The sequence below is a fragment of the Xyrauchen texanus genome, chromosome 40 (assembly GCF_025860055.1).
Source record: "Xyrauchen texanus isolate HMW12.3.18 chromosome 40, RBS_HiC_50CHRs, whole genome shotgun sequence".
In the NCBI taxonomy this organism is placed as follows: domain Eukaryota; kingdom Metazoa; phylum Chordata; class Actinopteri; order Cypriniformes; family Catostomidae; genus Xyrauchen; species Xyrauchen texanus.
In genome coordinates, this window is record NC_068315.1 from 24002788 (window position 1) to 24026633 (window position 23846).

A 23846-nucleotide genomic window follows, 5' to 3' on the forward strand; every position below is an offset into this window, starting at 1 on the left:
GTGTGATTCCTGAGCAGAAATGATATGCTCCACTTCCACAGAGCACACTGAAGAAACTGTAATGATCACTGCAACACTATGGCGTCATTTTTATATTACCAAGTATAATAAAAAAAAAACGAAACTCTAAATTACTCCCTCCGCCGCCCCCTCCTCTAGATTCCCCCAAAAATGCTAAGTAATTGTCCCATTTCTTATTGGAAAAATCCCTAACTCCCATCCTTCTGCTTGACCCCTCATCGAAGGCAGCCACCCTTCCCATCACCGCGCAACACTCTAGGAACGAGGGTGCTCCATCCGACTTTCATCCCCTCAAATTAACTTGCCTACCATCATCACACTGGTCAAAACCCAATTTTGTATGCACTTATGCTCGAAATGTATTACCTCCCCATCTCCCAAAATACAGATTCTGGGGCAGAACGAGATTTGAGTGTTCAACACATCACATACAAAACTTTGCACCTTCAGCCAAAATTCTTGGATCTTACGACACCCCCAAAAAACATAGGTGCATAATGTCTCCATCTTCTGAATGGCATCGCCAGCAGATGGGTGTGTCCTTAAGACCAAGCCAATACAAATTAGAAGGGGTCCAATTAAATCTATGTAAAATCTTAAATTGCATAAGTCGAACCCTTGCATCACTAGATGCAGACTTGACATTTTTTAGAATCCTAGTCCACATTTCTTCCTCCAATAACAAATGTATATCTTCCTCCCATACACTTTTGAGAGAATTTAAAGCTCTGTCCCCAGACTCTAAATTAGCAAGTAGTAATAAACTGATGCCTCATGACCCTTCGCAAAAGCAGCAATCACGACCCCCAGAGTATCTGCCACTCTAGGGGGGTGCATGCTACTCCCAAAAACAGTGCAGAGCAGGTGGCGCAGCTGTAAATACTTATAAAATTTAGATCTGGGAATGCTGACTCAAATTTTCAAAAAATCTCAATACTCCACTCATTTAGGTCACAGAGTGTATTAACCCCCCCTCACAATCCAATCTGACCAGCAGAAAGGAGACTTATTAATACATCGTTTAGGATTCATCCATATGCTCGAGGCTACGTTTAAATAAATATTCAAATTAATCACTCTAGACACTTTTGTCCATATCGAGTGTAAATGCGAGACAACGGGGTGTAACTTAACTTCTCCAATTAGTTTGATAGAAGTGCTTTGCAGTGGCGAGATGGCGAGGGGCAAGAACATCCTTTTCAATACAAAACCAGGGAGTGACTCTCTCAGGTGGAAGTGACCAATGAGCCAAATGTCTGAGACCAAATTCATAATAATAAAACAAAATCTTAGGTAGGCCTAGCCCACCTTTGTCAATCGGCCTATGTAACTTATTGAAATGTTATCTGGGATGTCTACCATTCCAAATGAAGGACTTTGCTATGCTATCAAATTGCTTTAAATAAGAGAGGGGGACATCTACAAGGAGAGATTGTAGTAGGTAATTTAATTTTGGAATACAATTCATTTGAAGAACATTAACCTTCCCAATCATTGATAATGGAGCCCACATGCCCACATCACTCAAAAACCTTTTTATTAAAGGGTCAAAATGAAATCAGACAAATTTTCTGGGAATAAAATGCCCAAATACTTAAAGCCCTGTTTGGGACATTGAAAGGCACCCGGCTGAAAAGCCTTTACTGGGCAGTACGCTGTCAGAGCCAAAGCTTTGGACTTAGACAAATTAACAAATTAACCTTCTGTGGAGGCAAGGCATAGATCTAGTGGGGTCGGTGACGAACAAATGAATGAATCTGCGTAAAGTAAAATCTTATGCGCCACACCTCCTGCCGTCACCCCTGGAAAATCATCCTTCTATAAAGTAACTTAATCCAACCAATAAAAGTATTTCCGAACCCATATATTTCCAAAATCTTAAAAAGACAATCCCATTCTACCATATCAAACGCCTTTTCAGTGTCAAGTGAGAGGCAGCAACTGGAGTCTGATGTTGTCAGAAGAGCTGTGGCCCCTAATAAACCCAACCTGATTTATATGTATAAGAGATGTCATAACTTTACTTAATCAGTAAGCCAGAATTTTTTACAATTATTCAGTGAGCCGGCTGTTTATGAGTGCAGCAGATGACATTATCATTCTAATGTCCCTTAAAAATATTCCACAAAAACAAACTCCAGACAACAAGAGGCATAAACACAAAGAATGAACAGATTCATCCACAACAGTCCCGAAGCATTGTTATTCCACAAATCAAACTCCAGCCACTAGGTGGAACCAGCACAAAGAGAAACAAAACTGGCATCCCGGTTCCTCGGATGATCAAGAGCCAAACTCACTCGGAGGCTGCACAAAAAAAAAATACACCATGACTTACTCAGCCCGTCAACTTTATAAAAGACATCCTTTATGTGAGCATGTAGATATTATACGGTCAACCAGTGTCCATTCTCAATCTGGTGGGGAACTTCAGTGTAAAAACGATTTTCAGTCAATGCAAAGGTTTCTTGATGGAGAAGTGTCATTCCACAAAGAAAACTCCAGCCACTAGGCAGAGCCAACGGAAAAAGAAACAAAAATGGCGCCCATCTTCCTCAGACAATTGAGTCACTGAACAGCGAGTCAGTCCACTAATATAAGAAACATCAAATGGCTTACTCACTACAATGTATTTATGAATTAGAGAGCCTGTTTGGGACTTGTAAATACTTTGCAGCCATCCTTCATTTCTGTTCTCAGTCTGACCGGAAACATCAACGCAAATGCGATCTTCCATTGATGCAAGTGTTTCTTACATTCCTTGTACCGATCACGTTTCTGTCTTGTCGAATTCGCAAAGTCAGAGAATAAGAAAATATTATGATTCCTCCAAGAAAGCTTTCCTTTGCTCCTCGCCTGGCGCAACACGAGATTGTTATCAGATGATTTCAGAAATTTGGCCAGAATGGATCCGGGCCTGCCTCCCTCATCAGATCTGCGAGCCGGGACTCTGTAAGCTCGCTCGATTTCCATTTTATGGCCTGTTATGTCAAGCAGACTCTGGAAGAGCTAGTCAAGGAATTTCACCATATCTCTGCCTTCTTCATGCTCAGGAATTCCAACAATCCGCATGTTGTGCCTTCGGCTCATATTTTCGAAATATTCCAGTTTTTCCAAAAATGTGTTCCAAGTCTGTTTTGGATGCGGACAGATTAGCGGATAATTCCCTTTCCAATGACTCCAGATAATCGGTCCATTTCTCAACATCTGTCACTCTTGTGACCAACTCTACGTAATCGATTGACGTATTACAGCGAGATCCTCCAAGTCAGCAACAACCTTCGTCAGCATCACAGAGATGTTGGACAGTTTTCGCTGAATTTCTTCTCCCGAGGTGCCTTCTGGTGTATTGAATCTCACCGGATTTTAATATGAAAATAATTAAAAAACTAGCAAAGTGCTCAGAGCTTGTCTTTACACGTCTACTTCTCCCATGGCGTCACGTGTCCTCATGAAATAAGGTTCTTGATGAAACTTGCTGTTAGGTGAAGGATCCAATTTACTGATTAAGTTGATTGTTTCTTCAAAACCCATTAATGAAACATTATAATAAGTATCTCCAAAGTATACTTTTTTGTGTTTACACAATGTTTTTGTCACAGTTGTTTAAAATGACTTTTGAGCTGTTCACATCACTTTTTGATTGCCTGAGAGAGAGCGAGAGAGAGATGGATTACAACAATACTCATTTTCTCTTCCTTGTATTCCTGGATATCATCCTCAAATTTTGCCACCTGATTTTCTCAACCCGTATTCAAGAACCTAAATTTCACGACCTGAATAATAAAAACTTGAATCTCACAACCTGAATTATTTTAAGTGAATTCACACAAACTATTTTCAAATATTTAAAATTAACAGGTACAATTTAATATCGATAACCTAAAACTACCCCCTCTTTATTCAAGATCATGAATTCGGAGGCTTTTTCAAATTCCAGTTCTAGTGATATAAAAATGACGCCATACAACTCACACTCATGACAACATTGATTTTAAATTTCACAACTTCAATGCAGGTGGGCATGAGACCGTATGTTTTTTCCATGAATGACATAACCAACAAGCAGTTGTAGCCAATTACAAGCGCTCAAGCTGCCTACATGTCTTTGAACAAAGACGAGCGTGTCGTTAGCCAATCAGGATGCGCTTTTCTCAAAATGAGGCGGGACTTGAACGGAAATGGCACATGTGATAGCCAATCAAAGCCGTGAACAATAAGCCATCTGCCAACCGCGTTGAGCATCGCAAGTATTGCGTCGCCCACGGTGCTCTGTTGAATTCCATCGCCGTCCATTAAAGCAGCCGACTTGGAAAATACAATATCAAAGTGTGCTCCGTTTTACCAGAAGCTTGCTTGCATATCATCATGGATGACATATTCATGGAGCAAGGATACTGAGAAAGGATCTCCGTATGTGTAGCGCACGCATCTTCGACCCTGTCGTGGCTCACTGCATTGCCTGGCAAAACGGAACAATTGGTGGATAATTCTCCTCGTGACTTGAGTTGAGCATATTTCATCGCTGAAGTACATAGACACACGAATGTGGCTTCTGTCATGAGTCCGGCCGGGTGCTCCCATGTGACCAGTTTTAAAGTGGAGAACTGGAAGCAGAATCTGCGGGTCATATACCAGTGCTTTGTGTGGAGTGGCTCTGCTGAAACCAGGAAACGCAAGGTAAATAAAATACATCGGAGCCCAGTGGTGCATTGCATCGGCCCATCCTTCTCGATACTAAGTCGCAGTAGTCTCTCAAACACAAATGGACGTGTGATTCGAAACGATAGTATTTTATTTTCCTTGGAATTGTTTTTATGGAGGGATATGATTACATGTCCATCCCTGCTTGCTAGCCTTCGTGCACACAAGTGGATGGCCTGCGCAGACTCTTTATGCATCCGTTTGCACAGGGCTGGATGTGGGTCTAAACATGCTATTCTGCTGCCAGTACATTAGTCGCTTTAGGCAACCAGTGAACAGTTAAGTCTAATTGGTACGGGATGTCATTTTGCCATGACACAAGTGCCAACAAATCTCAATGATGCATGGCATCCATACATCACTTTTCCTGGGTCTAACTGATGCAAACACTAGACCTGCCAGGCCTAGAAATCATCGATTACCCAATGCACAGAGTTTTCGGTTTCACTTTTTTTATCACTACTGCATCTGTCTGTGAACCGGCAGGAGGAAGAACGGAGCCTAATGAAGCTTCTGCTTGAACTCCGTTTTTAACACTTGCATTATTATATCACTGATGATGCTTTAAAGGTCATGTAGCAGCAATGTCTCGGTGTGTATGAGCAGCACGCGGCCCTCGCGACACTGACGAACACGCTCGCGCCGACCGATGCCGAGAGACGTCGATGATGGACTGATAGGACAGTTTTTAATCACTAACTATCCTCACTTAACCCACCTCTCTCTAAAACAAACGCACAAAGGGTTATCTTGAACAAAATGTACATCATGGGTCCTTCAAATCAAAGGAAATGTCTTTACATATCTTTACAGTCATAGTCGTGGAGTTTCTCAGAGTGGGTGTGATCTCGTGATCCCTGAAAGGAAATCCAGTCTCCCGGTTTAGTTTAGGGTTGATTTTTGGGTCACACATTGATAAAACAATTTTCGTTTTATAAATATAACTTTGCTCATAGGTCGTTTGTTTTATATAGGATTAATGTAACTATTGCCTCAGCATCTGTTTAATAAGGGATTGAGTGATTCATCATCACTTTTTGGTTTGTCAACTGAGTTTTAGGTGGGATTTGCCCTAATGTTTTCTTCACTCCTTAATTGTATTGTTCTTTATCATACAATAAATTATAAAAAATGTATGTTACTTTTTTGCATTATTAATCAAATTATCTTTGTCGATAGATGTGCAACATAAATATTTCACGGTAAGCATTAACTTTACATCTCGGGGGTCTCTTTCATGGCTGTAAACGGCATAAACATCGAGGGATGGGGACATGTTTCTGCCAAAATTCAGATTGACTGTCCACCAATATGGGTTTTTCAAAGGCCGATACCGATGTCTAGAGAGCAGGATGGCCAATGGTCGATAGAAATGTGATAAACATAATACAGTTTAACAACAGCAAATAAGATGTACACATGTGAAACAAACACATAAATTATGTATTTACCAAAATTTGCATAAACATGAAAGAAAAAACCTTGACTATCCGTTGACATCTTCTAGTAGATTTTGGTACTGATTCAAGATAAAGTTAACACATTTGTTAATTGGCTAAGTGAACAGGGGCGGAGCCAGTAGTTTTTCAAAGGGGTAGTAAATTCGACACATGCATTCCAATCAACATCTTGATGTAATCCTTCCTCATGATCACCCAGCCTGTTTTCATGAGCTGAATGGGAGGCTAAACAAAAAGTAAAAATGTGACAAGACTGCTGTATACCAAACAGACTCGTGCAGCGAGTGCAAGCCAATTGTGCATCACAAGCTGGCAGTGCTTCACTTTCGGTTAATCGTGCAAGTAACCCAGTCCGAATAGACCAGTTGAGAAACACTGCTTTAACTCACACACACTCATGTCAGACCCCTTCCCCTCGCTTCTCTCTGACGTGTGTGTGTGTGGCGCGCAAGTTGACTGGTCTGACAGACAGTCAAGAAGGAAAGGAGATGCGCATGTGAGATTCTCCGTCCTGTTGCATTTTTTTCTCAATACCGTAGATAAGCAAATGTACATGTTATGATAACCGTCAATTTTCAAACCGTGGTATACCGTGAAACCGGGATATCGCTGCAACCCTACTCGTCACACTTTAGTGGTGTTTAGCCTCCCATTCGTGTGATGGAAACAGTCATGAAGGATAACATCAAGATGAAATGCAGGTGTAAAAAACTTAATATAAATAAAATAGCCTGCTCCTCTCTCACTGTTGCTGGCATGCTATGATTACCCCTATGAGTGATTTTGAAAAATGTATTACATAATATAATAAATATTCAAGATTGTGAAGAAAGTTTGTGATCAGTAATCTAATAAGCAAATTTGTGACATTAGCTGTGTCTGCCCATTTTGTACAAAAGGTCAGATTTTCTTCCATTAAAGCACTTTCACAAAATGCTTTAAATTCACATGCAGGATCATGATTATATCGTAATCATTGTGTTTTGCACAAATCTTTCACTCAAAATGTTATGCTGATAATATCATTTGTAATGAAAAATACACGATTGAATTAAAATGCAAAATGGAAAAATTTTCACAAGTGGACTCAAACTTCGGAAAATCACATGCATGCAATTTATTCTTATGGGGGCAGATTTTCTTCCATTGACCAGGAAAAAAAAAAATGGTTGCTGATCCCTGATCTAACCTTTAAGTCGCATTTACTTGTAGCCCATTTCAGAAATGTACTTGCAGATAAAGTCAGGGTCCACAGATCTGTGGAGCATAGGTGGGAATGGAGACACACTTGCCTCTCATCTGTCCTGTTGTATGCAAGAAAGGACAAGAGCAATATGAGGAGCTCTGTAAGCACTGGAGAGGTATTTTGCCAGCACTCGTGTTTGCCCCATCCCCCTGCTGCAAAACAACATAATGCCTTTGGTGGATATATTTTGCTCCAATACATAGCCTAGTCTCAATCTCAGATGACAAGCCCACAGACTGACTACAGTCTGTGTGCAAGTTCCAACACACAAAACTGAAAAGCACCAGAGAAAATCACAAGCTCCAATCTAGGGATGTACCGATCCAATACCTGGATCGGTATCGGCTCCGATACTGAAGCTTTTAGATGGATCGGGTATCGGTCCGACAAGCCTGATCCAAATCCGATACTGTGTGTTAGTCATGTTCGTTACTGTCAAGCTCAAAAAATGACATAAAAGAACCAAAAAAAACACAATTAAAGTAGTTCTTATGACTCATGCATTTTATTCAAATCTGTTAGAAGACGTGCGATAGCTCTGTGAATCACAAAAGGCTGTGTTTAATAAGTAAATATTTAGTATGCCCAGCGCCAGCACGTTGGTGAATGGCGATGCTCTGTTTACCCACACACTTGCGGCAATTTTTAGCCTTCACGCAGTGCGCAATATTTGAGCGCTACTCATGAAAAACATATCTGATGTAGATGCTCAATAGTTTGGTTCACTTATAATATGTATTTAGAATGATACTGGAGGTGCATTTTACCAGAATTTGAATAAGATGCGAATTAAACTACTGTGAACTTGCTTACAAACAGACACACAGGACTTACTGGAGAGTTCAGAATGTCAAAATAAAAGGTAAAGGTGCACAGTTGAGATATATTACTATCTATTTTACTAATAGAATATATTATTATTTGTATAAAAATGATAATAATATTTAAGTTGAATGGGTTAAAAAAAATACCTGTGTGAATGAAAAATTAGCTGATATCTTACAACTAAATTGAACAAAAAAGAGATCCGAATCCTTTAAAGTCCAGATGCAAGTTGAAAAAACTGCTACATTATCCAGTATACTAGTTAATAGTAAAGTGTTTTTTAATAAGCTATACAGTTATATTGAAATAATGTGTAGTTAGAGGTATGTGTTTCTTTACATATTTAAAACAACAACACTGGTATCGGATCAGGATATGTATCTGCTGATACTGAGATTTTTGGAATCGGATTGCAAAAGAAAAAGTGGTATCGGTGCATCCCTTATGTCAACGCCATAGTATTTTAAGTTGGCGCAAGTGAGTTATGTTTATAGTGTAGTTTGTCAAAATACACCATGATTTAAAAGGGATTCTTTGCTTTCCGGTCTTTAACAAGTCCCGAATCAGTAGATTAAAAGATAAGTTTCTGTTTGTATCTTGGCTTTTGTGTTCTCTGCACCCTTGTCATTTACTATAAATTTGGTAAATGTAATACCATATTAGTGGAAGAGACACCTTGCATATGTGTGGTCACAGTATTATTGTTATATACCATCTGTGCTGTTATTCCAATTCGCAACTCTTGATTCAGCAGTGACATCAGAACAGGCCGTCCATTCAAACAAGTCACTGTTTTCTACAGAAAACCTGCCACAACTTGTCCCCTCCGCTATGGTTACCAAAATTAAGGTAAATGCACTGAGCAGAGTGAGGAAGGAGACAAGAAAACAAACACATTGACCATGAAAGCAATGCTAATGAAGAAGTGATTGGCTAATTTGTCTTTTTCAAAACACCCTTCCATGTGTGGGTGCAAATAGGAGAGTGAATAGATATTGGTTGCTGCTGATTACAGGTGTCACTGAGCTCTTCTCGTCACTGCTCCCGAATGGATTAAGCATTGATCTTAATGATTCCTGCCCAGCTGGCTTTATGAATGTCAGGTTGAACACTCTTTTTTGCTGTGCTCAAACAGCAAGTGAACAGATCATCTGTTTCGTATTCAGATTTTTTTCATGTATTTTGATGTATGTGTGCTTGTATTCACATAAGTCTATAGTTTCACAAACTCTGGCTTTGTTTACAGCTGGTATCAACATTCATCTCAAGTCATCTGATCCCAATGTGACTAGGGTTGGGAACTGAGAACCGGTTCAGAATTGTTTCCTTTAATACCGGAACCTATTGTTTTTGATTTTAATGCGTGCATTCTATACAGAACAACATACTAGAATACTCGGAAAGCGTTTCTTGTGTTATTATTGGCGGTGCGAAACCTACAGTGTGACCAGTGAAGGCAGATACCGAATGAATGACTCTAAAGACAAAAGATTGGAAAATATACTTTGTTTTCGGTGTTGCTATTTGCTCCACACACAGTATGCATGATGCAATTTCATTATCAGCATTCTGTGCGGACTGCCCGGATTTGTCTGTGCGCATCTTCAGTGCATGCGCCTGTCGTTGACTAATAAAAGAGTATCGCAAAGCAAGTCATAGTGCGCATGTGTCGAATGCATTCATATTCGCTCAGTCAAAAAAGTATACTTTAAAAGTCAGAAAAACAAAGTATACCCATGCCTCAATAAGCAAAAAAATAGAATGTGTCCATTGTATTCGTATTTAGGGCTGGGTGATAGGCCGATGCCGATTCAGTGTTTCCCGTAGGATTTTTTTCAGCAGCTGTGCTGTTGTACACACGTCCACAAGCCCGCAACGCTGGACCCGTATTGACCGTGTTGGTCAAAGAATATAATAAAACAGGGGTATCAAACTCAATTTCAGCCTGGGCCACAGCAGGGTTTATTTGTGCTCTCAAAAGGCCCTTTGAAAATGTGGCACCTGCATTTGTAGCACCCAGGCAATTACCAATAATATTACATTTTATGTGCATTGAAATACACATTTGATAGTACAACACTGATTTTGCAGTTGTGTTGCAGATGAAAATTATGATATTAACAACAGTAACATCTGTGGAAAAAATGAACACCTGATATTTATATGGCTAAATTGAAATATTCTGACGGTGTGACTAAGTTGGGTCTTCTTTACAGATTCCTTTCATCAGGCTCCTACTAAACAAAACAACTTACATTTTCCTACAATCAGAGAGATTTTACAAGAATACATATTTTACACAGATGGTAATCTGATAGCTTATGAAAATGCACCATAGTTCTTCCATAGTTTTTACAATGATATTTGTAATAGTTCATGGTAACCATAAAACCATGCATGGCTCCTCCCTTATATGGTTTCTATATAAAGAACTATGACATTTTTATAATACAAAGTCTAAATACATTTACAAAGTTTTTCTGCCACAACTACCATAGTTGGCACAGGTAGTGTTTCTGCAGTAAATCCATGGTAGCCTTCTAATTTATGTTTTCTTTGTCAGTGCTGTTTGTTTTAAACTAGTTTCATCATGAGACATAAGAGTTTTGCAACAGACAATTCTGTACCATATTCAAACGGTTTTGCAATCCATGCAGCACATCTCACTGGTAAGATGTCTCTGAGTGGCACGTGATATTAGACACAAAAACACGCACTTGAACAAACACACTTTATTATATTTTTAAGAACAGACAAAAGAAAATGCATCAATGCTCGTGTCTTATTTGCTGTCTTGAGGAGGAACACGCATGTAAAGATCTTGCACATTTTTTTTTATGTTTCATTCGTCTGTAAACTCTTTGCAAGAATAATGTAGACTATCAAAATGCTGCAAATGATCTCCGATCATGTCAGGAGATGCTGTGAGTTTAGTTCGCTTTGTTTCCACAGACCAGTTAACATGCATTGTGAACACAACTCTGCAGATTCAGCTATATATATATATATATATATATATATATATATATATATATATATATATATATATAAGATCACATTTGGCAGCATTATTTTGGGAACTTGTATTTGGCTTATTTATTATGAATATTATTATAATCTTATAATTTTTACTTGTGTTTAGTTCTTAATTCATAGGCTATTAGTAGTTTTCCACTGGTTGTTGCAGACTGATTCTTACACGATGGCTTATGGGCTGTTGGAGACTGTAAATATTTGGGTAGGTGGTTAACTAAAGGTTTTTGATCACTTTGTTATATTATTTGTCTTAAGTTTTTTTTGTGTGTTTCAATAAATGAAGAAAATGGTTAAAGCAAAATCAATAAAGCAAAATATTCGCTGACCTTTGGTAGAGGGTTTGACTATATAATCAGATATTGCTATATTTGTAAGGCGATTATCAATAAAATGTTTTACATATCTCCCAGCCCTAGTCTGATTTCATAAAATCTTTCCCAAAGAAACATTTTACTGGATAGCAGTGATTAACACCAGCCTGCACTGAAGCTTGTCCATTTACCAGAATGCCATTAAATTAGCCATTAAAAAAATATTTATGAAGAGGCTAGGCCACATCTATTCTGCATGTTATGTTATATGCACTCCCATTTCGCCATCATTGATTATTCCAACCATTGGCCGTTTGTCATATTGATACATGCCTTGAGATGATGTGTGTTATATAGATACAGTTCCTTACCATCAGCCTATCCCTCTTGAGCTTGAACAGATATTTACAGATGAGGTGCAAGTTGGCACATGGTTCTTGACAGCAGGCTAGGGCTCTCAATTGGCAAAGAAAATAATTTAGAATTTTTAAATTAAATATTTTAGAAAATCTAATTTAATTCAAAATGTATAGTCGGCTGATTTTTAAATGGATGTTGTATCCTTAGTCCACAAGAGTGTGCAAAGAATACATAAACCATATAGCACCTTGTAATATTATTGAACTAATGTGCATAAAATAAATACATGTTTTAGTCTGTCCATATTCTCAAATGTTAAGTCAAAAGTAAAATGGGGGGGAAACACTTCAGTAGACAGTTCACATGGAAATACCACATTATTTTTTTAATTTTTTTTATTCATTACAGTTGTATGTAGGGTGGCAATATTCTAGATAGCAGTGGTATTCGGTTGAACTGTATGGTGAAGTGGCTCAGACTATGAGCCCCAGCCAGGGGCTGTTCAAACAGACAGACCACAACAGAATGGAACAGAATAGGAGTATGAATTCCTTTCCTGAAAAAGCATTTAAAAGCCCATTGCTTGATCTGTGAAAAGTGTATAAGAGAGTGAGATGCAATGTCCAAAAACCTCCAGCTACTGTAAAAGACTGTTCACACCGAACACTTTTGCATCCATCCATTTGTTTTTCTGTGTATATGCACGCTAGACTAACATCTTTGTATAGCTTTGTTTTTGTTTATTCAGCGTCTTATGCAGGAGTGATGTTTTTTTAGAATCTGTGTCTAATTAAAAAGAACTTTAAAAAGCATTGCATCTTGAGACACCTGCTTTCTGTTAAACTGTATTTGCCTAGCCTTTTGTTAGTGCAAGAATGTGATTTTGATCTGAAGTCGTCGTCAGTTCTTGGCACATACATCCAATATTTGAATGCACAGTTTTAGCATTTATGTGCATTTTAGTTTTTCTTAAATTCGATGAATATTCGAATTTCAAGTTATTATTTGACAGCCCTACAGCACAGTTTTTCATAAATTAGAAATCTTTTCAATTCTCCTGCAGTAACACTAACTGCATTGTACTAACTAGGGTAGTTGTGGTAGAAAAAGTTTCTAAATGTGTTTAGACTGCTGATTTTTCAATACAATAATGCCATAGTTCTTTATGTGGAAACCATGGTTACTAACCATGGTATTGAGGAGCCATGCATGGTTTTATGGTTACCATGAACTATTACAAATATCATTGTTAAAACTATGGAAGAACTATGGTGCATTTTCATAAGCTATCAGATTACCATCTGTGTAAAATCTGTACTCTTGTAAATCTCTCTGATTGTAGGAAAATGTAAGCTGTTTTGTTTGGCTTCAGAAATTCTAAGACAGGACTGTAGTTTTTTTTTTAGTAGGAGCCTGATGAAAGGAATCTGTAAAGAAGACCCAACTTAGTCACACAGACAGAATATTTCAATTTAGCCATATAAAAATCAGGTGTTAATTTTTTCCACAGATGTCACTGTTGTTAATATCATCTGCTTCCCAACAGCAAGATCAATGCTGTACTGTCAAATGTGTATTTCAATGCACATTTGAAATACACATATTTCATATAAAAAATAAAAATATTTGCATTGGTGGTACCAAAGCAGGTGCTGGTGCCACATTTTCAAAGGGCCATTTGAGAGCACAAATAAACCCTGATGTGGCCCAGGCTGAAATTTAGTTTGACACCCCTGTTTTATTATATTCTTTGACCAACACGCATCAATACGGGTCCAGCATTGCGGTCTTGTGGACGCGCACACAACGGCATCGCTTATGAAAAAAATCCTAGTGGAAAATCAGTCTGACACTCCCTCTGTACTCACTCGCATGCACCCCCCCCTCAGCTGATCTAATTTATTTAGCCTTATCACAGTCAAGGCAGCACAGAAGCGTTCATATACCTCATCTGCATGTGTTTGAACTGTCATCCATCCTTTATCATCAGTGCCTTCTTTTTCTCTCTCTTTTTTTTTGTTTTCTCTTTCATGTCTCTTGTGTCCCTTGATTCTCCTCATCACCCACATGCCTCCTACTACACTTGTGATCTTGGAAACGCAGCAGCAAGCCAATGATTGGTTGTTTAGTTGCTGCAGAAACTGCGAGAACCAATATGATTGGCAGCATGAAAGCTTATTAGTATAGACATGGCAAAGCCTGCGTCCTGTGGTTAGTGACCCCAAGTATCTGACATCCACAATCCTTATAGTTTTGTTCTGAATAAATAAGAGAGATTGGGATTGCGGCCCCCTTATGATGCATTGTTGGGTACATGGTGATAAAGTTCAGTTACAAAAATACTGCTTCGATTTGATAATTCTCCAAGAACTAATGGCTTCCAAACTACCTTGAAAATTAAAATCATGGGTTTGTATTTGGGGCTTTTTGAGATTTGTGTTCATCAAGGTCTGGGCGTTGGTTTAACCTAACTATAGCACCGTTCTTCTCATCAGAGATACAAAGTACCTGAATTCTTGAATGTGACGGCAACAAACGATAATGAAAAACGATAATTTTTTTTTTACATTTCACTAATCAAAGCCTAGTAACAACTATACACAAATGTTCCAAAGTAGGCCTCATTTTGCTTTGAATCCAGGGCAGCCAATAGCACCCAACTCTTAGGTGTAAGAGCACGTTCGTACATGACCTATTCTCACAACAAAAAAATAGAGAGCATCTGAATGAAATGTAACCAATTTCTGTTTCATTCAGGTGGACTATATTTATCTTGATATAACACTTGTGGCACACAAACCAAAAATGCAAGCAGTTCGGCAAAGTTATAGACACAAATAGCTAACTAAATCACAGTCTTGAAATCAGCCGGTTAAGATGTCTTTGCTGGCTAGTGGTTACATAGCCCTGATGTAATGGAAATGGGCAATGAGGCTGCATAGCCGCTAGTTATCTGGCTTATGTAGGATGAAATCCTAAGTATACTTAAAAGGTAGTTTACCCTCTGGAGTTTACTTGTTAACAAACAAGTTATATTTCAGAATCAGAATGAGCTTTATTGCCAAGTATGCTTACACATACAAGAAATTTGTCTTTGTGACAGAAGCTTCCAGTGCACAAACAATACAGCAACAAGACATAGATGATAATAATAATAAAATAAAAAGTGGATAGAAAATAAAGTATATATACAAATACACAATAAGACTTTTTTTTAATTTATTTATATATATATATATATAAAAAAAGTGTTATTGTGTATATATATGTATATATATATATATATATATATATATATATATATATATATATATATATATATATATATATATATATATATATATATGGAGTGGTAGTGGTCTAAGCACATAACTGGTAATCAGAAGAACCCTGGTTCAAGCCCCACAGCAACCACCATTGTGTCCTTGAGCAAGGCACTTAACTCCAGGTTGCTCCAGGGGGATTGTCCCTGCAACAAGGCTCTGTAAGTCCCCAGGGCTCTGTAAGTCGCTTTGGATAAAAGCGTCTGCCAAATGCATAAATGTATGTATATATATATATATATACAGTGAATCCAAAAGTATTCACAGTGCTTCAATTTTTGCACATTTTGTTATGTTACAGCCTTATTACAAAATGGATTAAATTCATTAATTTCCTCAAAATTCTACAAACAATACCCCATAATGACAACGTGAAAGTTTGTCTGAAACTTTGCAAATGTATTAGAAATAAAAAAAATCACATGTGCGTAAGTATTCACAGCCTTTGCCATGACTCAAAGGTTTCCACTGATCATCCTTGAGATGTTTCTACAACTTGATTGGAGTCCACCTGCGGTAAATTCAGTTGATTGGACATGATTTGGAAATGCACACACCTGTCTATATAAGGTCCCACAGTTAACAGTGGATGTCAGAGCACAAACCAAGCAATGAAGTCCAAGGAATTGTCTGTAGACCTCAGAGACAGGATTGTATCGAGGCACCAATAATCCTCTTGGCAGTCCAAACTGTCCTTTTGTAGTCTTCTGATATCCGATTTCGTAGCTGCCCCAAATCAGACCATTACTGAAGTGCAGAGGACATACTAAATTACTGCTGAGTAGAACTGTATCCGCAGCACCTGTGGCAGGTAGAACTTCCTCAGCTGGCAAAGGAAGTACAACCTCTGCTGGCCCTTTGTGGTCCTAGAGTCAATGTGGGTCTCCCACTTCATGTCCTGTGAGATGGTAGAGCCCAGGAACCTGAATGACTCAAATACTGCCACTGTGCTGTTTAGAATGGTGAGGGTGGTCAATGTTGGGGTGTTCCTCCCTAAAATCTACAATCATCTCCACCGTTTTGAGCGTGTTCAGCTCCAGGTTGTTTTGACCACCAGTGAGTCAGCCGTTCAACCTCCCTTCTGTATACAGACTCATCGTCATCTTGGATGAGGCCGATGAAAGTAGTGTCGTCTGCAAACTTCAGGAGCTATACAGAGGGGCCTTGGCTGTTCAGTCATTTGTGTACAGGGAGAAGAGTAGTGGAGAGGCCACACATCCGTGGGGGAGGAACCAGTGCTGATTGTACATGTGCTGGAAGAGAATTTTCCCAGTTTCACTAGTTGCTGCCTGGCCATCAGAAAGCTGGTGATCCACTGACAGATAGACGTGGGAACAGATAGTTGGTGTAATTTAGTCTGGAGAATAACTGGGATGATTGTGTTGAAAGCCTCCACAAAAGGGATCCTTGCATTTATCCCTGGTCTGTCCAGATGTTGCAGGATATGATGAAATCCCATGTTGACTGCATCAACCACAGACCTCTTTGCTCTAAGCAAATTGAAGGGGATCTAGAAAGGGTCCAGTGATGTCCTTCAGATGGGCCAACACCAGTCTCTCAAATAACTTCATGACCACAGATGTCAAAGCGACATGTCTGTAGTCATTAAGTGTGATTTTGGGTTTCTTTGGGACAGGAATGATGATTGAGCATACATTCATTCTTGAGGTCCAACAAACATATGGAATGCATTCCTTCCCCCATTAATGGTATGAATTGTATATTGTGATAAATATCAATGTCGAATAATATAGAAAAAAATATTGTGCTTTAATATTTTAGGCCATATCTCCAAAGCCCTGAATCCAAACCTCTGAAATATTCCACAATGTGAAGTTTTAATGAACTCATATGTATCTTGTTAACAAGTTGTTATTATTAACAGTAATTCATTAACTCTAACTCAAAATATAATTAATTCATACAAAACTTAGCCTTATTGTATTAAAATACAGAATATTTTAAGAGGAACATGCCAATACTTGCATTTCTTAAGTGCATTAGGCCAATTTGAATTATATTTCAACAGTAGGCTACATGCACATTTCATTTGGAATCATTCATGTGTGTTTTGCGGCGTTAACGATAAATCAGTTGATTGTCTAAGACAATCAGTTATTATGAAAATCTATGAATATTGACATCCCTAGTAAAGAATTGAATGATTCGGGTTTGATTCCGATTCTCTTAGCAGTTTCTTAACAGTTCCATTTGTGATTCTTTTAGTACTTTTTAGGAAACAGTATTTAGAAATAAGAAATGTAATTCTTATTGGATTTACTGCCCTCAGCAGACCGTTACCAAACGATTAGATCACTTAATAGTTTAATGGTTCATTTAGATAATGCAAATGGTGTTTACACGGACTGACTTCTTTTATAAGCGGTTTTATTCATACAGTTTTTATTTATATAAAATACTAATAATAGTAACAAATAATATAATATATTTAACTTTCACATTGTCATATTAACAACCATCCAGTAATTACTCTGATTTAATTCTCACAATTTTTCATAGCTGCATATACTGTAACAGAGAAACAATTAATGGTTTGTGTAAAGTCGGGCATGGTGAAATGAATGACTAAACTTGATTCACAAAATACAAATTTATTCGCTAGGAAATGTATGTTTTGCGGTGTAGATTCAAAAGATCCGACTCCTAAGAGTCGACTCATTGTTTCAGGAATCGGGCTACACTGTTTACGCTGTGTCACTGAATTGTAGTGCAGGAAACGGTGGTTGTGTCCGAAGGAAGAATACATGTTTGAGAACTGCTAACAGAACCGAAAATCATCAAAATCATTCAGTTTGTGTATCTTTTTATTTTTTAACTGAATAATTTCTGAATAAGAACCAGTTATTGTTTCCCATTCAATCCTAGTTGCAACAGTCGAAGACGCCTACATAGACCAATAATTGCAAAATGGTAGTAAGAGAACTTTCTTCATCTCCCCCCTCCTTGCTTTCCAGTTTGATTTGTCAAGTACTCGAGTAGGAAATGCACAGTTTGGGTGGGATGACAATGCAGCTTTGTTGCGGGTCATGCAGGATTGAACCATTGAGAGAGATAAACGGCTGGGCTCTTCCTCCCTTGATGCCTGTTTTAGTGAGTCAGCATCAGTGTCTCGCTTCCGCAGCATGACTGTGTGGCTAACAGTTGAGCCCTTCTCTAAGGCCTGGTCAGAGTTTGATGTCATCTTCCCCACAGTCCAGTCACACATTGAATGAGCTCATTTTTAGAGAGGATGGAGACCTAGTTCTTTGCTGTTCCCATTTGGAATGCACAAGTTTGGTTGTTTAAGCAGTGATTGGATGACTTAATGGGTCGATGGAAACCCCCCCCTCCCCCGGAGGAAAAAGCATTATTGCTTGGTGGGAAAGAGAGGAAATGGAGATTGGGATAGTTAAAAATGTCAAAGAATAATGGAAGAGGGCTTTTGTAGATGCAAAGGAACTGAAAGATCTTATTGTATAGAGAGTCAGGAGGTACTGGCGTACTGCATATTTCGCTAAAGAGCTGCACAATTTATTAAAAAAATTGGAATATCACTTCCCTTGATATTGTAATCATGATTATTAATAAGGAATTATAGAAGTTACATTAAATACTTAAGAGTAAGCATCTGCCATCAGACCGTTTCAACTTGTGCATCCGAATTGGTTACTGATAGGACTATAGAGGAATTAAAGCATCTCAGATTCGCACATCTGATGCTTCATTGCCAAACCGACATGTCTGGGATTGGCTAGAATACTCAACCACTGCAAAAAGTTCTTGTATACAGAAACCTTTCAATTCGACTTAAACAAAAGTAGACTTAAATAGAATGATGTCATTATCAGTTTTCACAATTTCTTAATCGCTTCAGACACAATTGTAATCTTCGATTAATGGTGCATCCCAACTGTGCGTAATACATTGCTGACTGCCTACAATTCTTAAATGTATTGTTAAACAGTACGTAACATGGAACAATTTACATTTCAAACGGCATTATGCATCAGTTATTTCTTTTCCTCTAATCCAGAGGTCTTCATGTATTTGTCCATATTTACAGCTTACAGTGGGTCCCTGTGTCCATTGCTTGGTGGCATACAACAGCTGTGATTATCTTCAGCACTCATGCTTAAGTGATATATTGCTCAAGCACCTGGTCTCATGACATTGCATGTTTAATTCAGCTTGTGGTGTCCAATGAGTGTCTTGTAAATAAAATTGGTTATTTTATTATATTTGTATGCCATTTTGTGTAAACAAGGTTATAACTTTTGGCAATCTGCTGAACAAAGAACGAATCGAGGAAGAAATGTTGGATCGTGAGACTAATAATACTCCTGGTTCATTTATTACATAAAAAATAGAAGTTGAGCACATTGCATTGTGAAATATTGCAGTTTCTCATGCAGTAGGCTCTGTTTTTGACAAATGGCACATTTTGGCACAAATGTAGAATGTAAACTGGATATTCCATACAGAAAATACAGGAAATTTGGCATATTGCAAAAAATATTATAAGTAGTTTGGTAGAATGCAATCCAGTGCATAGCCAGGGTCTTTTGTTCGGAGAGTTTAGGCGTGGCACAGCTGTTCAGCTCATAGCATGGATCTGGGGCAAGATATTCAGCAATAGAATTAACTGCAAGTGGAGTGTTTCATTAACGGTCCATATCATGATATCATCAGTAACATTCAATATCATATTCCTAAAATACTTAATGACATTAGCTTTTATCGCAGCTTGCCAAAATCTAAAATAGCCCTGTCATGCCCTAGTGGTCTAAAAAAAGATATTTTGGGAGCACTGTTGTGTGTGCTTGTGTACACATGTGTATCTTTACAATGCGTCATATGTTTGCCAAGTTCACCTTACCACAGGCCTTTCTCCCTCTGTGTCTCAGATCAAATTACTCTTATGGAGAACAAAACAAGGCCTTTCCCTTCTTTCTCTCTCCACATCTGTAGGGTTATCTAGTTTATTTCCTGCATTGATTCTGTCCTATATCTTTTTTTTTTTTAAATGGAAAAAAAGATAATGTTTTGGTTGATAATGGCAGATTAGCATTAACACCGCCAACTCTTATGTTCTATTTTTGTTAAAGCTTTTCTCCTTTATTATTATGAATATTTTATTTGTATATTTTCTTCCATGTAAATCCAGCTCACCAGACTTTAGGCCATGGCGTGTTTGGGAAACAATCACTTTTCATGGAAACGCTAGGTAATGGAAATGCAAAACAAAGAAATGCTCCAGTTCTTTCTGTGTTCTCAATAGCACCTGTCATTTAGCGCTCCATTTCCTGCAGTAGAACTATTTTTCGGAGTTGTCTGCAGGGTGGCATGTCACAGGGGAATAGTGGATGGGCAAGGTGCGATGGAATGGGGTCTCTACAAAAATAGCTAGTCTGGAGGTAAAAAGCAGGGCCAACCGTTAAACACTGGAACTTTGTAGTGATCTAATTCTATGTTTAAAGCAAGTGTATTCATCACTGTATTAATCAATGAAATGTATGATTATGGTATTGGGATGGGTTTTAATTAGGGGTTTGTCATTCAGCAACCTACTTGTTGAATAGTCAAGGAATTTTCTTTGGTTCTGATATTTAAGACAAGGTGGTAATGTTGAGATTAAGGTAGGTTTAATATATTTTATGGTAATTATTAGGAATTTAACATTATATTTTCATAATTTAGGGTGTTAAATCAAGTATTTCGAAAGCACAAATGACTCAAAGCACAGCTGAAATTTAAGCACTAAAGTAAAATTTTTGTCTGTTATTTTAGTGGATTACCTGTATTAACCTGAGCTGCAGATGTTATTGTTTTTCGAAATTGTCTGTTCATATTGATATCAGACACACTGAAGATGATCCATGAAGGTATCCTGCTTGTGTATATGTATCTGCTTTTTTTAATTTGTATGATTCCAAACCTCTGCAAAGATGCTGCAAGAGCCTATTTGTCAAATACTTCAATATTTACAGTATTTGTTTGTTAAAATATATCATAATATATGATTGTCCCTTTAAATGTGAATATTTACACATTTATTACACTTACTAATTTACTACATTTTGTTATGTTTATTTCTATGCTTTTGTACGATTTACATGGAGTTTACATTTGATATGTATAACAAGCGCTAAATTGGTACTGTCTCTTTAAGAGAACTGGCAGCTCAGCATGCAGATTTTTACAGTTGAATGATTTATCCCTCTTCCGTGTAATGTATGATTAGAATTGATGTTTCTTTTTTATGTTTTTGATCAACTGACCGTAAATAACAAAGTATATATTAAAGGGAAAGTTCACCCAATAATGAAAATTCTCTCATTATTTACTAACACTCATGATATCTCAGGTGTGTATGACTTTCTTTCTTCACCAGAACACATTTGAAGAAAAACAGAAAAATAACTTGGCTCTGTAGGTCCTAAAAATGCAAGTGAAAGGAGATTTCTCTTTTGATGCTTCAAAAATCACTAAGTCATTGTAAACTTAATCAATACGACACCAGCTGTTAAAGTGACACGGTCGCTTTAAAAGTCTAAAGCATGCTTCCGGTTGGAAGCAGTACGCTCATGTGACGTAATTGCATTGGCATTTGCGTCACAGCCAGAAGAGCAGTGTTGTTTAAAAGTGAAGAAGAATGCTGTACAGAAGCTTTATTTATTTTGGTTTATATTTGTATTTATCAGTTTCTTTACTCACAATGGTGCATTTGTGTGCTCATCCTGGATGTCTCAACAGAGTGGAGAATATGAGATTACATCTGTATCCATGACAACACGAATACATCACTCGAGAGACCGCTTTGACTCCACCCTCTCGTGAAGCGTTGTATTATAGCTAAAAATCCACAAGCTCTTGAGTTTTGCAACACTTATCTTCCAACATACTGTAGTCATGATTTTAATATAGAGAATGTTGCGAAAACAGTCCGCTGAAAAGTTTAACCAAAATCAGAGTTGCCGTCGTTAAATGCAATGTAAATGTAACTGTGGCATATCATGGTTCAACTAAAGCGATGGTGACACCGCGATCGATGACAACTCTGGTCACATTGCAGCCAAATAAGTTCAATTTCCTTCAGAATGTGTGCTCACAAGACACAACAGGCAATAAAGACTAGGCTGAATCCAGCTTCTTAATCTCCAGGTTCTTATTCTAAAGGATTACGGTGCTTTACCACTACACAACTCAATCACTGGCAAGTTAAATGGGAACATTTACTAGCCAGTGGCCGATAACGCAAAATTAGGTCACGTATGCGAATGATTTACTCACAATGTTAGAGGGCTGGTCATGTGCAAACATCCTCAAGAAAGGGTATTCACTCTTGAGTCCTCTTAAAATGAACCTCACTAAAGGCCCAATCTCAACAAGAATGATAACTATATGATAAGTATAAAGATGACATATTAGTGTTTACACCAACACATGATACATTTGTTTATTCAGTTACAACGAAATGAAAAGAAAAATAGATGTATACAACTTCAAAGGAAACAAGACAATGTTGTCAACATTAGTGCTAGGAGACCTGAGGTTATTTTATGCAACCAGCTTGCGTTAGCTTTTCGTTGTCTTATCTCCGTTAATACTGAACAATTCTGAAGAACAATGCTGAAGAAACATTGCCGGTTCATGTGCAGGAGTTTCCCCTTTTTTATGTATGTAATAAGTGGCGATGCAGTGCTGGAATGTGTTATTTTGAAGATGAGTGCACTTTGCGACTTGAGCCCTTAAAAGTTGGATGGATTTTTTTTTTACAAATATTTTAGCTGAAAAAAAAAAAAAGCTATGAAATTGATCCCAACGATATCTTTCCTCCGGTGTTGTTAATGTTATAGGAGTTGACAGTGGCCTTTTAATACAAAGAAAGGCCAACTTTCATCCACTCTTTTGGCCACAAAAACCCAGTGTTATGAGGTTACTTTAGATTTGGATAGTAACTTTTAGCAATGCATATTTACACAATTGTGCCATTAGTGAATCTAGAGGACTTTAAATTTAACATGCTCCGTTTATTAGCCTCATGTGCTTTGAGAGTGTAACACTACAAAGAACAGTAAGCACAGTGAGCATCGCGTTGTTGCAGAAATGATCCTCCCCTCCCTCTCTTCATCGTTGCCCCACCTCTTAGGGCTGTCCTTCAGCCAGGCTCACAATGGGAGTGGGCTGTAGATTGGAGAGGCACTACTTTGAGCCTCTTTTGGGATGTGGATGATGAGGCACACCTGATGTTAGTGGAGCCTCATCGACACTGCCATAGAGATGCAGAGCTCTCCTCTCCTCAGGATGCTAGCTTCTATCTCCTTGCGCATAGATACAATGCGGGACCGCACCCCGGCATAAATTAAACTCAGTGCCGGGGATTGGAGCACACTTTGCACCTGAAGGGTCAGGATGTTGGGCTGCTGTTCCCCATAAGTGACGAGGCCCAGGAAAGCAGGGCCGCTCCTCGGAACCACGAGAGCAGCGTTTTGTGCCCGCCAGAGCACTAGTGCATACTGAGGATGCCAGACTGTCCTTTATTTTGGACACTAATTTCCCC

At 38.2% G+C, this 23846-nt stretch overlaps 1 protein-coding gene across 2 annotated transcripts in view; it reads left to right on the forward strand.

The window, feature by feature from the left end:
- The first annotated feature begins 4282 nt into the window (after positions 1–4282).
- LOC127633561 (ubiquitin carboxyl-terminal hydrolase 22-like) overlaps positions 4283–23846 on the forward strand; it is a 50658-nt gene continuing 31094 nt past the window's right edge. For both annotated transcript variants that reach the window (XM_052112745.1, XM_052112746.1), the window contains exon 1: positions 4283–4701. In XM_052112745.1, coding sequence (XP_051968705.1) covers positions 4582–4701 — 120 coding nt within the window. In that variant the 5' untranslated portion in view covers positions 4283–4581. The remainder of the gene's footprint in view (positions 4702–23846) is intronic.